The sequence below is a fragment of the Coregonus lavaretus genome (assembly GCF_964263955.1).
Source record: "Coregonus lavaretus genome assembly, chromosome: 17".
Classification (NCBI taxonomy): domain Eukaryota; kingdom Metazoa; phylum Chordata; class Actinopteri; order Salmoniformes; family Salmonidae; genus Coregonus; species Coregonus lavaretus.
Window position 1 is genome coordinate 418,014 of NC_140004.1, and position 13,930 is coordinate 431,943.

Genomic DNA, 13,930 nt, shown 5'->3' on the forward strand with positions numbered 1-13,930 from the left:
AGTGAGTGGAAACGCCAACCGGATGCTTCGCAATTATACATCTGGTTAAATATCTGGCTCGAGGCTTTCTGGAACGTTTGCAAATCAGACCAAGCTGACCAGGCCGTTGTTTGGGGTTAGAAAAGTCAACGATTAGTGAAACATTCTTCCTTAGTTGTTAATTTTCTCAAATTCTAAAGGCACAACCTAGATTCGAGACAATGGTTTAAGTAGTTGAACATGTTATTACTCCAACCTCCTCAAAGTGACAAACTGACACGTTTTTAGTATAACATAACTTTATATCGAAGGCTTCCTGATTTGTCGGCCTGCACATGCGCAGTTCGGCGTGAGACGACCGTTTAACCCGATTACGTGTTTCTGCGCATGAGTTTAGCTAGCCAAGGTCGCGCCATGACATCGCCTACAAGTGTGATCGGGGATTTCTACTGGAGAAGCAGTTTTAGCCTATCTTCATACTGTACTGTACCTGATATAGCCGTTTGACTTTGTGGCTGTGGTAACTAGTGACAACCTTGCAGTGCAGTGCTTTTCCACGTGACCGAACGCGGAAGCGGATTGTACAAACAACAGCTGAGAAGTCTGGGGATGATGATGATGATGGCGGAGTTGGTGCAGGGACAGGCCTCCGTGGCTCAGCCCGGAATAAAAGCTGACGGCTTCGCCGACGCTTTACATCGGGCTCGACAGGTAATAACAGTAGAAAAACTCGCAAAGGAATCGATTGAGGTTGAACTAGGCCTTTTAAACGACGAAAACACTTATTTTAACTCGCCCATCACAACCAGCTTGTGCTATGCGCTCATGAAAAACAAACTAGCTAGTCAGCTAACGTTACTTAGCCGGCTAGCTAGCATGCTAAGCTAGTTGACAACCACAATAGTTTCGAGTTCGCAATGCGTCCTCGTGCTTGTTCATTTTGGCTGCAACAGGGCACGACAGGAAACAATGCTTTTATGTAGTTAACCGTGTTAGTGTCTTCAAGTGACTTTATGTTAATCCCGCTAGTTAGCCAACCAGCTAGCTACACGTGTCCACATGCAACCTGTTGTTCAGTCACTGAAGTTCTGGGGTTGAAACCCATAACAATCTGTGACAAGTAGGCAAAGGTTCCAAACCCACCCACACGTTTTTAAACAGATTACGTTATCCATATTTTTTCCCAGTTCTAGGTAGACAACATTGATCCAATTGCCCCTCCCTCCCCTGTTGAGACAGTGTCAAAGTTTGTAGCTCCATTATGTAACTGGCACCAGATATGCACTTTGGGGGGGCGGGTGGTGTCTAGTTAGGAACCCGATTAGGGAGCATGTATGAGTAGGTTAATTCAGTATTATGTTATGTTTGACCTTATAAGACAAAGGTGTCTTTCGGATGATAAAAACGTTTTACTAGCAAGCTACTATAACTAACGTGGCAATTGTTTGTGCTATATAGAGGTTTGGGATAAACTTAGATATTACAATGCTCCCTCTCATGCAAAATATACGTTATTTAGATTTGATTGGTTGACCCCTCTATTACATTGTTTGACATAATGCTCACCAACTAGCTCTTTATCCCCCAAACTCATGGGGAGGTGATAACTCAGCCCCTAAAAGATTCAAAATCATCTGAAGTTGACAATTAATTTATTTGGAAGGGGAATGGTAGATCTGCATACATAGGCAACTCAAAGCTCGGATGATACATGATTAAATCTTCCACACTTACAACGTCCCCATGGCTTTTAAAGCATGTGAGGGGGAATATGAGCGAGAATTATTCTATACATTGTTTAACTCTTATTTTTTTGCATGGATTTGTTGTCATTTGATTTCTCAAGGTTATGCTATTTGGTTGAGACCAGTGGTCATCAACCGGTCAGCGCGATTGCTGAGACTAATGCTGTGTTCAAAACAACTTGCAAATCTCTGACTTCAGTGCGTTCAAGACAACTGGGAACTGGAGAAAAAAACTAGATCCGACTGGGGGAAAAATGTTTTTAACGGTCATCCAAATCTTTCAAGAGAGCCGACTTTCCGACCTGAAGTTATGATTTGACCACGTTCCCCCCCGAGTTACAAGTTGTCTTGAAAGCACCATGACCATCAGAAGCAGGTAACATCAGTCCAGTAAAATAAAAAAGCAAATAATTAAAATTAATGCTCAGCTGTGCCTCGCAAGTGCTACACCAACTGATCTAGTTTTTTATCAAAGCTTTAGTTTTGAAATATAATATGGTCTGAGAATAACAATATGGCAGGTAATATGCTGTGACAATGTATTCGGGCCTACTGCACAAACCTCATTCCTACAAAATAGTTTTTATTAGGTTCATGTACTTTTTTAAAAGTCATGTAAAAAAGAAAAGGTTGGTTACCACTGGTTTAGACATTTCAGTTGCCGGTGAGTCTGGGTCAACTGCGTATTGTTGTTGTTAAGCAGATAATAGCCCTAGCGCTCATGGTGCTTTTGACCTACAGATATTGCATTTGCTTGACATGTGGGGCGCAGGTAGCCTAGAGGTTAAGAGCATTGGACCAGTAACCGGAAGGTCGCTGTTTCAAATCCCTGAGCCGACTAGATGAAAATTCTGTCTGTGCCCTTGAGCAAAGGCACTTAAAGGCATATTTTGGGATTTTGTAAACGATACCCTTTATCTACTTCCCTAGAGGAAGATTAACTTGTGGATACCGTTTTTATGTCTGTCTTAGTGCTGGCGCCATTTAGTCGGCTGGTCGATAGTATTTAAAAAAAAAATAATTCTCCATGGTGTACAAGACACCTGTCTCATTTGTGCCTGTCTGAGTACTAATACGTTGTGGATGCTGAGGGGATGGCACAGTCCATCACTTTAAGACGTGCTACTGAAATTGTATATGGTTATATTACGTAAGAACAATGGTTCTAATAAAATATTGTTTTATAACAAATGTGCTTTCTCCCGCGTTGGATAGTGTCCGCGGATCTGAAACACATCAGTGCGCTGTTGAATTGGCGCCTTTTCCTTGACCATGTTGCTACACTACATGGCCAAAAGTATTTGGAGACCCCTTCCAATTAGTGGATTCGGCTATTTCAGCCACACCCTTTGCTGACGGGTGTATTAAATCGAGCACACCGCCATGCAATCTCCATAGACAAACAGTAGAATGGCCCGTACTGAAGAGCTCAGTGACTTTCAATGTGGCACCGTCATAGGATGCCACCTTTCCAACAAGTCAGTTCGTCAAAGTTCTGCCCAGCTAGAGCTGACCTCAACCCCATCGAACACCTTTGGGATGAATTGGAACGCAGACGGCGAGCCAGGCCTAATCGCCCAAAATCAGTGCCCTACTTCATTAATGCTTGTGGTTGAATGGAAGCAAGTCCCAGCAGCAATGTTCCCAACATCTAGTGGAAAGCCTTCCCAGAATAGTGGAGGCTGTTATAGCAGCAAAGGGGGGACCAACTCCATATGAATTCCCATGATTTTGGAATTACATGTTCGACGAGCAGATGTCCACATACTTTTGGTGTATGTGCATCATAGCAAAGTTAACCAGCATATTGGTGTTGAGAACAATGTGGTGGAGGCAGCAACAGAATGAGTAGACAAGAAAACAGCCCTTGCCTTAATTGTCTAAGAAAAGTGAGGAGAGAGGAAACCCCAACTTAAGTAGGTCTATAATCAATGGCCTAACTGTTAAATGTGCCTGGCCTTATAAATCATCCATAAACCGTACCAGTCAAAAGTTTGGACACACCTACTAATTTCAGGGTTTTTCTTTTCTTTTTACTATTTTCTACATTGTAGAATAATAGTAAAGACATCAAATCTATGAAATAACACATACGGAATTATATATTAACCAAAAAAGTGTTAAACAAATTATCCAAATAGCCACCCTTTGCCTTGATGACAGCTTTGCACACTCTTGGTAGTCTCTCAACCAGCTTCATGAGGTAGTCACCTGGAATGCATTTCAATTTACAGGTGTGCCTTGTTAAAAGTTAATTTGTGTAATTTCTTTCCTCCTTAATGCATTTGAGCCAATCAGTTGTGTTGTGACAAAGTAGGGGTAGTATACAGAAGATAGCCCTATTTGGTAAAATACCAAGTCCATATTATGGCAAGAACCGCTCAAATAAGCATAGAGAAACGACAGTCCATCATTACTTTTAAGCCATGAAGGTCAGTCAATATGGAACATTTCAAGAACTTTGAAAGTTTCTTCCAAGTGCAGTCGCAAAAACCATCAAGCGCTATGATGAAACTTGCTGTCATGAGGACCGCTACAGGAAAGGAAGACCCAGAGTTACCTCTGCTGCAGAGGATAAGTTCATTAGAGTTACCAGCCTCAGAAATTGCAGCCCAAATAAATGCTTTACAGAGTTCAAGTCACACACATCTCAACATCAACTGCTGCAAAGAAACCGCTACTAAAGGACACCAATAAGAAGAAGAGACTTGCTTGGGCCAAGAAACACGAGCAATGGACATTAGACTGGTGGAAATTTGTCCTTTGGTCTGGAGTCCAAATTTGAGATTTTTGGTTCCAATCGTTGTCTTTGTGAGACGCAGTGTAGGTGAATAGATGATCTCCGCATGTGTAGTTCCCACCGTGAAGGATGGAGGAGGAGGTGTGATGGTGCTTTGCTGGTGACACTGTGATTTATTTAGAATTCAAGGCACACTTAACCAGCACGGCTACCGCAGCATTCTGCAGTGATACGCCATCCCATCTGGTTTGGGCTTAGTGGGACTATTATTTGTTTTTCAACAGGACAATGACCCAACAGACCTCCAGGCTGTGTAAGGGCTAGTGATGGAGTGCTGCATCAGATGACATGGCCTCCACAATCCCCCGACCTCAACACAATTGAGGTGGTTTGTGATGAGTCGGACAGCAGAGTGAAGGAAAAGCAGTCAACAAGTGCTCAGCATATGTGGGAACTCCTTCAAGACTGTTGGAAAAGCATTCCAGGTGAAGCTGGTCGAGAAAATGCCAAGAGTGTGCAAAGCTGTCATCAAGGCAAAGGGTGGCTACTTTGAAGAATCTAAAATATATTTTGATTTGTTTAACACTTTTTTGGTTACTACATGAGTCCATATGTGTTTTTTCATTGTTTTGATGTCTTCACTATTATTCTACAATGTAGAAAATAGTAAAAATAAAGAGAACCCCTTGAATGAGTAGGTGTGTCCAAACTTTTGGCTGGTAGTGTATATATATATATATAGAAATATATATATATATATATATATATATATAGAAATAAGATATCCTTCTTCTGTTGACTGAGTGTTTCTTTAATGGCCTGCTGATTCCATAATCTTTGCTATGCTGATATTAAGGCTTTACACTCTTTTCCCTGTTAGAACAGCCTCTCTGGTACTTATAATTGGGCTCCCGAGTGGCGCAGCGGTCTAAGGCACTGCATCTCAGTGCTTGAGGCGTCACTACAGACCCCCTGGTTCGATTCCAGGCTGTATCACAACCGGCCGTGATTTGGAGTCCCATAGGGCGGCGCACAATTGGCCCAGCGTCGTCCGGGTTTGGCCGGTGTAGGCCGTCATTGTAAATAAGAATTTGTTCTTAACTGACTTGCCTAGTTAAATAAGGGGGGAAAAAACAAAACATTTTGATTTAGTGTTTACACTGTTCCAAATTGTCAAATAATAGTAATAGTAACCCTCCTTTTTCTTGATCTCCTTATTACTATTTTTATTCATTTAGCAAGTCTAACTATTATCATTGTTATTATAATAATAATAATAATAATAATAAGTAATGTCATTATAATTAGTAGGCTTAGTATAGCAGCCTTGTATAACCACCATCCTGTAGGCCTAAGAGCGCATCCTGTTTAGTCTTAAGGCCGTAACTTCTGGCTACTGTAATCAAGCATTTTAGTTTTAAAATAACATAGCGGACCTTCAATTAATAGCGTAAACAATAAATACACCGTTCTATTTCCGAAATTGCATTCACAAATGAATGCAACTGTTTTTAGTCTTTGCTGTAATAAAGGCTTAACAAAAAAAGTTAAAGCAGACTCTGGTATGCTTATTTATTTAGTGTTTACATTGTTCCAACGGTCAGAAAAATTATACTGAACAAAAATATAAACGCATCATGCAACAACTTCAAAGATTTTACTGAGTTACAGTTATAGAAGAAAGTCAGTCAATTTAAATAAATAATGCCCTAATCTATGGATTTGACATGACTGGGCAGGGGCGCAGCTGTGGGTGGGGCTGGGAGGGCATAGGCCCCCCCGCTTGGGAGCCCACCCACTGGGGAGCCAAGCCCAGCCAATAATAATGAGTTTTACCCCACAAAAGGGAAGCTGGATGTGAAGGTCCTGGGCTGGCGTGATTACACGTGGTCTGCGTTCGTGAGGCCGGTTGGACGTACTGCCAAATTCTCTAAAACGACGTGAATGAACATAAAATTCTCTGGCAACAGCTCTGTTGGACATTCCTGCAGTCATCATGCCAATTGCACGGTCCCTCAATATGAGACATCTGTTTATTATAACCAATTTATTGATGTGGTTATGATATGTTATAGGTCAGGCCCTATTGTTCACGTGCATGTGTCACGTAAACAGAGCAAGGGTTGAGGGAATAGGGAATGTTTTTCCTAAACAAATTAGGGATTTCAGTAACAGAACTTTTCAGTCAGAAATGGCTGTAATTATGTTGCAGCTTCAGCAACACGGACAGCGCGATAAACACTTGTTCTGTGGTGGTCGCTGCAGCAGGGAGGAGAACGAGACAACGGGTGCTAGTTTACACAGTCAATCGCTGTCATTTTTTAAAAACCTAGCGCAGCAAGTCTGAGTTCACTTCAATTGCGTTGGATTCCCTCTAGTCATTTGTGTCTTACTTATTTCATCAAACAGTGTGCTTAAAGCATCAGACAAGCTCAGTGCATATAGTTTATTTGATTAAAACACATAGGATGTGTCTATATATAATCGATTGGTCGAAGAACAGACTACTCTTGATCAACAAAGTTATTTTTTGTCGGGGACAGCCTTACTGTGTCCAGTATGAAGGAAGTTGGAGGTAGTTTCAAGAACAAATGCTAACTAGCGTTAGAGCAATGACTGTAAGTCTATGGGTATCTACTAGTTTGTGTTGGCTCGCGAAACTACCTCTAACTTCCTTCATACTAGACACGGAGTCATAAAAATGATATCCATGAGTTAATCTGACTCTGGGGAAGTAGATAAAGGTACATTGCCAAAATCTTGAAGTATCCATTTAACCCTAATTGCTACTGTAAGTGACTAAAATGTCAAATGTAATGTGGTCGTAGCACTAGCAATTTGGGAAAACGTAATGTAATAAGCCATTTACGTGAAATGTTTCTCACATTGTAACTACAGTGGATGGTTTAACTGTTGTATAGAAAATCTGTGAAGTAATTATTATTCTTTTCCTCATCTTTCAGATGGCAGCAAAAATGGGGAATGAGCAGATTGTAGACCCCTCCATGTATGGCTACGGGGGCCAGAAGCGTTCTGTGGAAGACGGAGGTAACCTCAATTTCTCTCCTGCCGGCGATTTTAAAAGGGATAGTTTCCTGTGGTTTTCACAATGTTTTAACCTTCTTCTTACCTCCAACTGAGTCCATGAACGATTAATCACAGGACTCAAATGTTTCGTAGGTTATCGTAACAAATTTCTAACTTTAGCACCCTGTTTGGGTTCTAAACACATACCATAAAAGGCTATAGTAAAAGTTTGCAATATTTTGGAACAGAAATGTTTGAACCTATTTTAAGTCCAAGTGTTAATGCTTGTTTTCCACAAAGTGGTAAAGGCGTACCTCGCAGTTTGAAATGTTTTTATCCAACTTTAGCGTTTCGTGTTCTGTTTCAACATACAGTACCAGTCAAAAGTTTGGACACACCTACTCATTCCAGGGTTTTTCTTTATTTTGACTATTTTCTACATTGTAGAATAATGAAATGACACCTATGGAATCATGTAATAACCAAAAAAGTCCATCATTACTTTAAGGCATGAAGGTCAGTCAAGGAGGTGTGATGGTGCTTTGCTGGTGACACTGATTTATTTAGAATTCAAGGCACAATTAACCAGCACGGCTACCAAAGCATTCTGCAGCGATACGCCATCCCATCTGGTTTGGGCTTAGTGGGACTATTATTTGTTTTTCAACAAGACAATGACCCAACAGACCTCCAGGCTGTGTAAGGGCTATTTTACCAAGAAGGATAGTGATGGAGTGCTGCATCAGATGACATGGCCTCCACAATCCCCCGACCTCAACACAATTGAGATGGTTTGGGATGAGTCGGACAGCAGAGTGAAGGAAACGCAGTCAACAAGTGCTCAGCATATGTAGGAACTTCTTAAAGACTGCTGGAAAAGCATTCCTCATGAAGCTGGTTGAGAGAATGCCAAGAATGTGCGAAGGTGTCATCAAGGCAAAGGGTGGCTACTTTGAAGAATCTCAAATATAAAATATATTTTGTTTTTTTTAAACACTTTTTTGTTGTTGGTTACTACATGATTGTGTTATTTCATAGTTTTGATGTCTTCACTATTCTTCTACAATGTAGAAAATAGTAAAAATAAAAACCTTGAATGAGTAGGTGTGTCCAAACTTTTGACTTGGTACTAAGGTGATAAAACAAAGGCAACAGTTTAGAGACACTTCCATCCAATTTAATCAGCATATAAAGGACTTTGAGACTGAAAATATATGGAAGTTGTCTAATGGACCAAAAGAAAAGCAGAGCTAGAGGCTTGCTATTGAGATCCCAAACACCAACCCTGCAGTGAGCGAAAAGGGGAAGGTGTTAAACAGTAGTGATGGGGGACAAAATGTATACACATGTCGCAATGTTATTTTTGGACGACATAGCAAAATTTGACTCCAAGTATCAATTTGTAAAAACATATATATTATTATTTTTTGCAACTGTAAAACTCAGGTATTTTTCATCCTATAGCTTGTTCTCAATCTACTTTTTAAATAGTGAGCCAACATGTTTTCAGCACTTATTTCCCTGACTGATCAAAGCTTGTTTTCTCATGCTCTGTGTCTCTGCAGCAGACATATAGTGAAAAATGTTTGGAACATCAAATCTCAAAATTGTAGTATCGAATCGCAATACATATCGTATCGGCACCTACAGTGAGGGGGGAAAAAAGTATTTGATCCCCTGCTGATTTTGTACGTTTGCCCACTGACAAAGAAATGATCAGTCTATAATTTTAATGGTAGGTTTATTTGAACAGTGAGAGACAGAGTAACAACAAAAAAATCTAGAAAAACGCATGTCAAAAATGTTATAAATTGATTTGCATTTTAATGAGGGAAATAAGTATTTGACCCCTCTGCAAAACATGACTTAGTACTTGGTGGCAAAACCCTTGTTGGCAATCACAGAGGTCAGACGTTTCTTGTAGTTGGCCACCAGGTTTGCACACATCTCAGGAGGGATTTTTTCCCACTCCTCTTTGCAGATCTTCTCCAAGTCATTAAGGTTTCGAGACTGACGTTTGGCAACTCGAACTTTCAGCTCCCTCCACAGATTTTCTATGGGATTAAGGTCTGGAGACTGGCTAGGCCACTCCAGGACCTTAATGTGCATCTTCTTGAGCCACTCCTTTGTTGCCTTGGCCGTGTGTTTTGGGTCATTGTCATGCTGGAATATCCATCCACGACCCATTTCCAATGCCCTGGCTGAGGGAAGGAGGTTCTCACCCAAGATTTGACGGTACATGGCCCCGTCCATCGTCCCTTTGATGCGGTGAAGTTGTCCTGTCCCCTTAGCAGAAAAACACCCCCAAAGCATAATGTTTCCACCTCCATGTTTGACGGTGGGGATGGTGTTCTTGGGGTCAGAAGCAGCATTCCTCCTCCTACAAACACGGCGAGTTGAGTTGATGCCAAAGAGCTTCATTTTGGTCTCATCTGACCACAACACCTTCACCCAGTTCTCCTCTGAATCATTCAGATGTTCATTGGCAAACTTCAAACGGCCCTGTATATGTGCTTTCTTGAGCAGGGGGACCTTGTGGGCGCTGCAGGATTTCAGTCCTTCACGGCGTAGTGTGTTACCAATTGTTTTCTTGGTGACTATGGTCCCAGCTGCCTTGAGATCATTGACAAGATCCTCCCGTGTAGTTCTGGGCTGATTCCTCACCGTTCTCATGATCATTGCAACTCCACAAGGTGAGATCTTACATGGAGCCCCAGGCCGAGGGAGATTGACAGTTCTTTTGTGTTTCTTCTGTTGACACCTTCTCACCAAGCTACTTGGCGATGGTCTTGTAGCCCATTCCAGCCTTGTGTAGGTCTACAATCTTGTCCCTGACATCCTTGGAGAGCTCTTTGGTCTTGGCCATGGTGGAGAGTGTGGAATCTGATTGATTGCTTCTGTGGACAGGTGTCTTTTATACAGGTAACAAGCTGAGATTTAGGAGCACTCCCTTTAAGAGTGTGCTCCTAATCTCAGCTCGTTTCCTGTATAAAAGACAACTGGGAGCCAGAAATCTTTCTGATTGAGAGGGGGTCAAATACTTATTTCCCTCATTAAAATGCAAATCAATTTATAACATTTTTGACATGCGTTTTTCTGGATTTTGTTGTTGTTGTTCTGTCTCTCACTGTTCAAATAAACCTACCATTAAAATTATAGACTGATCATTACTTTGTAAGTGGGCAAACGAACAAAATCAGCAGGGGATCAAATACTTTTTTCCCTCACTGTAAGTATTGTGATATCATATTGTGAGGTCCCTGGCAATTCCCAGGTGGATTTAAAGTGGAACTGACAGCGTTTTAGCAACATGAAATCGTTTTAAAATCTGTTCATATACTGTACTTCCCCAGGAAGAATAACACCTTTTTTGAAATTTTCGGACAAGTGAGCACTTAGACATGGTCATTTTCATGTTTTCATAAATTCTTAGAATGTTTCGGAAGCAATATAGAGTGGGAAAGTGGCCATGCGTTTGGACCCTTATTAGACACGGCAGTAAATAAAACCTAATAAAAACAATCCCTTGTCCAGGACCAGAGTGTGCCATAGCCAATCAGAGCTACAGTAGGCCTTTATGCAAATAATCATTGCCACATGGGCCTGCCATCATTCACTTTGAAGTGCACTTTGTGTTTACAGGCATTAGCAATCAGTTTGTTTCATATCTGCAAAGTATTTAAAGTACTGTCAGTTCCACTTGAAATGGCCATTCCTATGGTGGCACTATTCCGCTGCTCCCCAAAGTCACCTATTTCTATGTGTCCGTTTTGGGGGCTTTCAAGGCTGATCGTGGGAAGATCCATACTGAGTGGAAAGATGAAATACTGTTTAAATGTGGTCCTACTGGAGCTGACTGTAACCAATGACACCCGACTGGATTACTGTCTGTTTCCTGTCAATCTTTGAAATACATGACTGCTGGTGTGCTTCAATGCTAAACCTTAATAAAGCACTTAGGCCTAAGCTGCCTTTCGTGTGAGGCACTACTGTAAAATAAAAACTAAATGTGAAGTCTGTCCAATTTAGAATGTAGTTTTGATGATTAAAAGAAACAAAATAGTAGTTGCATGTTATTGTAGTCCCATGTAGCTCAGTTGGTAGAGCATGGCACTTACATTTTACATTTTAGTCATTTAGCAGACGCTCTTATCCAGTGCATACATAATTTTTTTATTTTCATACTGGCCCCCCGTGAGAATCGAGCCCACAACCCTGGCGTTGCAAGCGCCATGCTCTACCAACTCAGCTACACGGGGCCACTTGCAACTCCAGGGATGTGGGTTCGATTCTCACTGGGGACTATTATGCAAATGTATGCACTCACAACTGTAAGTCGCTCTGGATAAGAGCGTGTGCTAAATGACGTAAATGTAAATTGCAGATGTATTATTAGGGATTCACAGCGACACTTTGCCCAGCTACCCTTACTCCGGCCAAATGCTCCGCCACGCCCACAGACTTTAGTTTCTTCTCTGCAATGAGTATGGATCTTGAGTACCTCCCTGACCCTTCACCCAATGCAAACACATTTGGGGCTGTCTGATTAGTCCAGGAACCGATGGGTTGGCCCAGAGCAAGAACATGTGGGTAAAGCCGCTGTTTTAAAATTCATCATTGGCTTTGATACTTTGGTTAGAGACGATCCAATCGCTGATGACTTTGTTTTGTACCACAAACGACTTCAATGATGGTAGTCTCAGACTAAAGTATGTAGCGAATGACAGAGCAGTGGAATAATTTTGTGTCATCAGGCTAAGCGAAGCTGTTACGTATTGTTATTGTCTGAAATCATTATATATATTTTTTGACATGGTCAAATAACTCCAGCATAGATTGGTAACAAAAAAAATAAAAATGGCACACAAACTACAGGCCATGAGTAACTTGGTCAAAAAGAATGCCGCCGATTGGCCTATAGGGGGTGCAGTTTCACTTAAACCCTGATATCCGTCGCCCCGTTTGAACTAGAGACTTGAAACTTTGTATGTAGGTGTTTTTCCTCATGCGGAACACATTTGCCTCACGGACCTTATGGTTCCGTCAGGATAGATTTTCCTCCATCTTGGAAATGTTTCCAAAAAACACCAAATTCGTTATGTAGGCCCATGGTACAGCTCTTTACTTCGTTTGAGAAAAGCTAAGGGATTGGTTAAGAGATGGATGAGTCATTGATAAATCAGGGAATCTGATTTTACGTGTCCATGAATATCCACTCCACAATGGCCTATCAACTTGGAACTTTTTAGGGCCATCAAAGACATTGCCATGATGAACCATGTTACATTTGGCATTTATATCTTAAATAAGAAAACTATTAAAAATTCACTTTTTTTGGCTATGTTATGCTTTAAATAATCATAAACAATCTTCTCATGGACTAAAAGTCAGATTCACTCTGAATGTAGTCTTTGGACTCATCACAACAGGCCCTAAAGCGTTTGAGAAACTAACGTGTATGCATTCAATGGCATCACTACAGACCCTGGTTCGAATCCATGCTGTATCATAATCCGGCCGTGATTGGGAGTCCCATAGGACTCACAATTGGTCCAGCATTGTCTGGGTTTGGCCGGGGTAGGCCATCATTGGAAATAAGAATTTGTTTTTAACTGACTTGCCTAGTTAAATAAAGGTTATAAAAAATTAAAAGATGGCCACACTACACCATTAGAGGCATATGCTAATATGCTAAAAATACTTCAAAAAGCTTCTCATGAACAATAGGTACAAATGGAATGTAGGCCCATGGTACGTCTTAACTTAGTTTGAGAAAAGGTAAGGGATTTGTCAAAAGATGGCTGAGTTATTGACAAATCAGATTTTACGTGTCCATCAACTTGAAACTGGTACTCAATACATTAAGTAAAGACTTTAAAGGGATACTTTGGGATTTTGGCAATGAGGCCCTTTATCTGCTTCCCCATAGTCCGATTAACTCCTGGATACTATTTTTGTCTCTGCGTGCATTTTTAAGGAAGTTGCTAGCTAGTGCTACGACAGTTGCTAACTAGCATTTGCGCTAACTCTAATTAGCGTTGGCTTGCGAAACTACCTCTACCTTCCTTCATACTGGACACAGAGAGACATACAAATTGTATCCAAGAGTTCATCTGACTCTGGGGAAGTAGATAAAGGGCCTCATTGCCAACATCCCAAAGCATTTCAATTAGACTATCAAGGCTCTTTTTTTTTCTTTTTTTACTTTGACTAATAATTTTCTGGTTTAGTCATCAAAAAAGTAGTGGGGTAGTGTAGCCTTTACTCATCTGGGCTGTTACATGACACATTGCATTTCAGATGAGCCCGCTCGGCTTCTCCATCCAGTTGTTTTCGGCCTGTTGTAGCCAATTATTATCTCTGGTTTGTTAATGGTGAAGGATAAGCTGGACTCGGTGCCGTCCCAAGCGTTGTCCTCTGGCCTATTGTGTTCTGGCCA

The 13,930-nt window shown here is 41.2% G+C and overlaps 1 protein-coding gene across 3 annotated transcripts in view; it reads left to right on the forward strand.

Moving 5' to 3' along the window:
• The first annotated feature begins 388 nt into the window (after nucleotides 1-388).
• LOC311144275 (far upstream element-binding protein 3-like) overlaps nucleotides 389-13,930 on the forward strand; it is a 78,363-nt gene continuing 64,821 nt past the window's right edge. For 2 of the 3 annotated variants that reach the window (XR_014614495.1, XM_084180289.1), the window contains exons 1-2: nucleotides 506-690; nucleotides 7,428-7,512. Coding sequence is in view for 2 of the 3 variants with exons in the window: in XM_084180289.1 (XP_084036415.1) it covers nucleotides 589-690; nucleotides 7,428-7,512 (187 nt within the window). In the remaining variant the exon portion in view is untranslated. Of the gene's footprint in view, nucleotides 691-7,427; nucleotides 7,513-13,930 lie in introns of all 3 variants that reach the window. The other variant, XM_084180288.1, reaches the window with a different exon arrangement.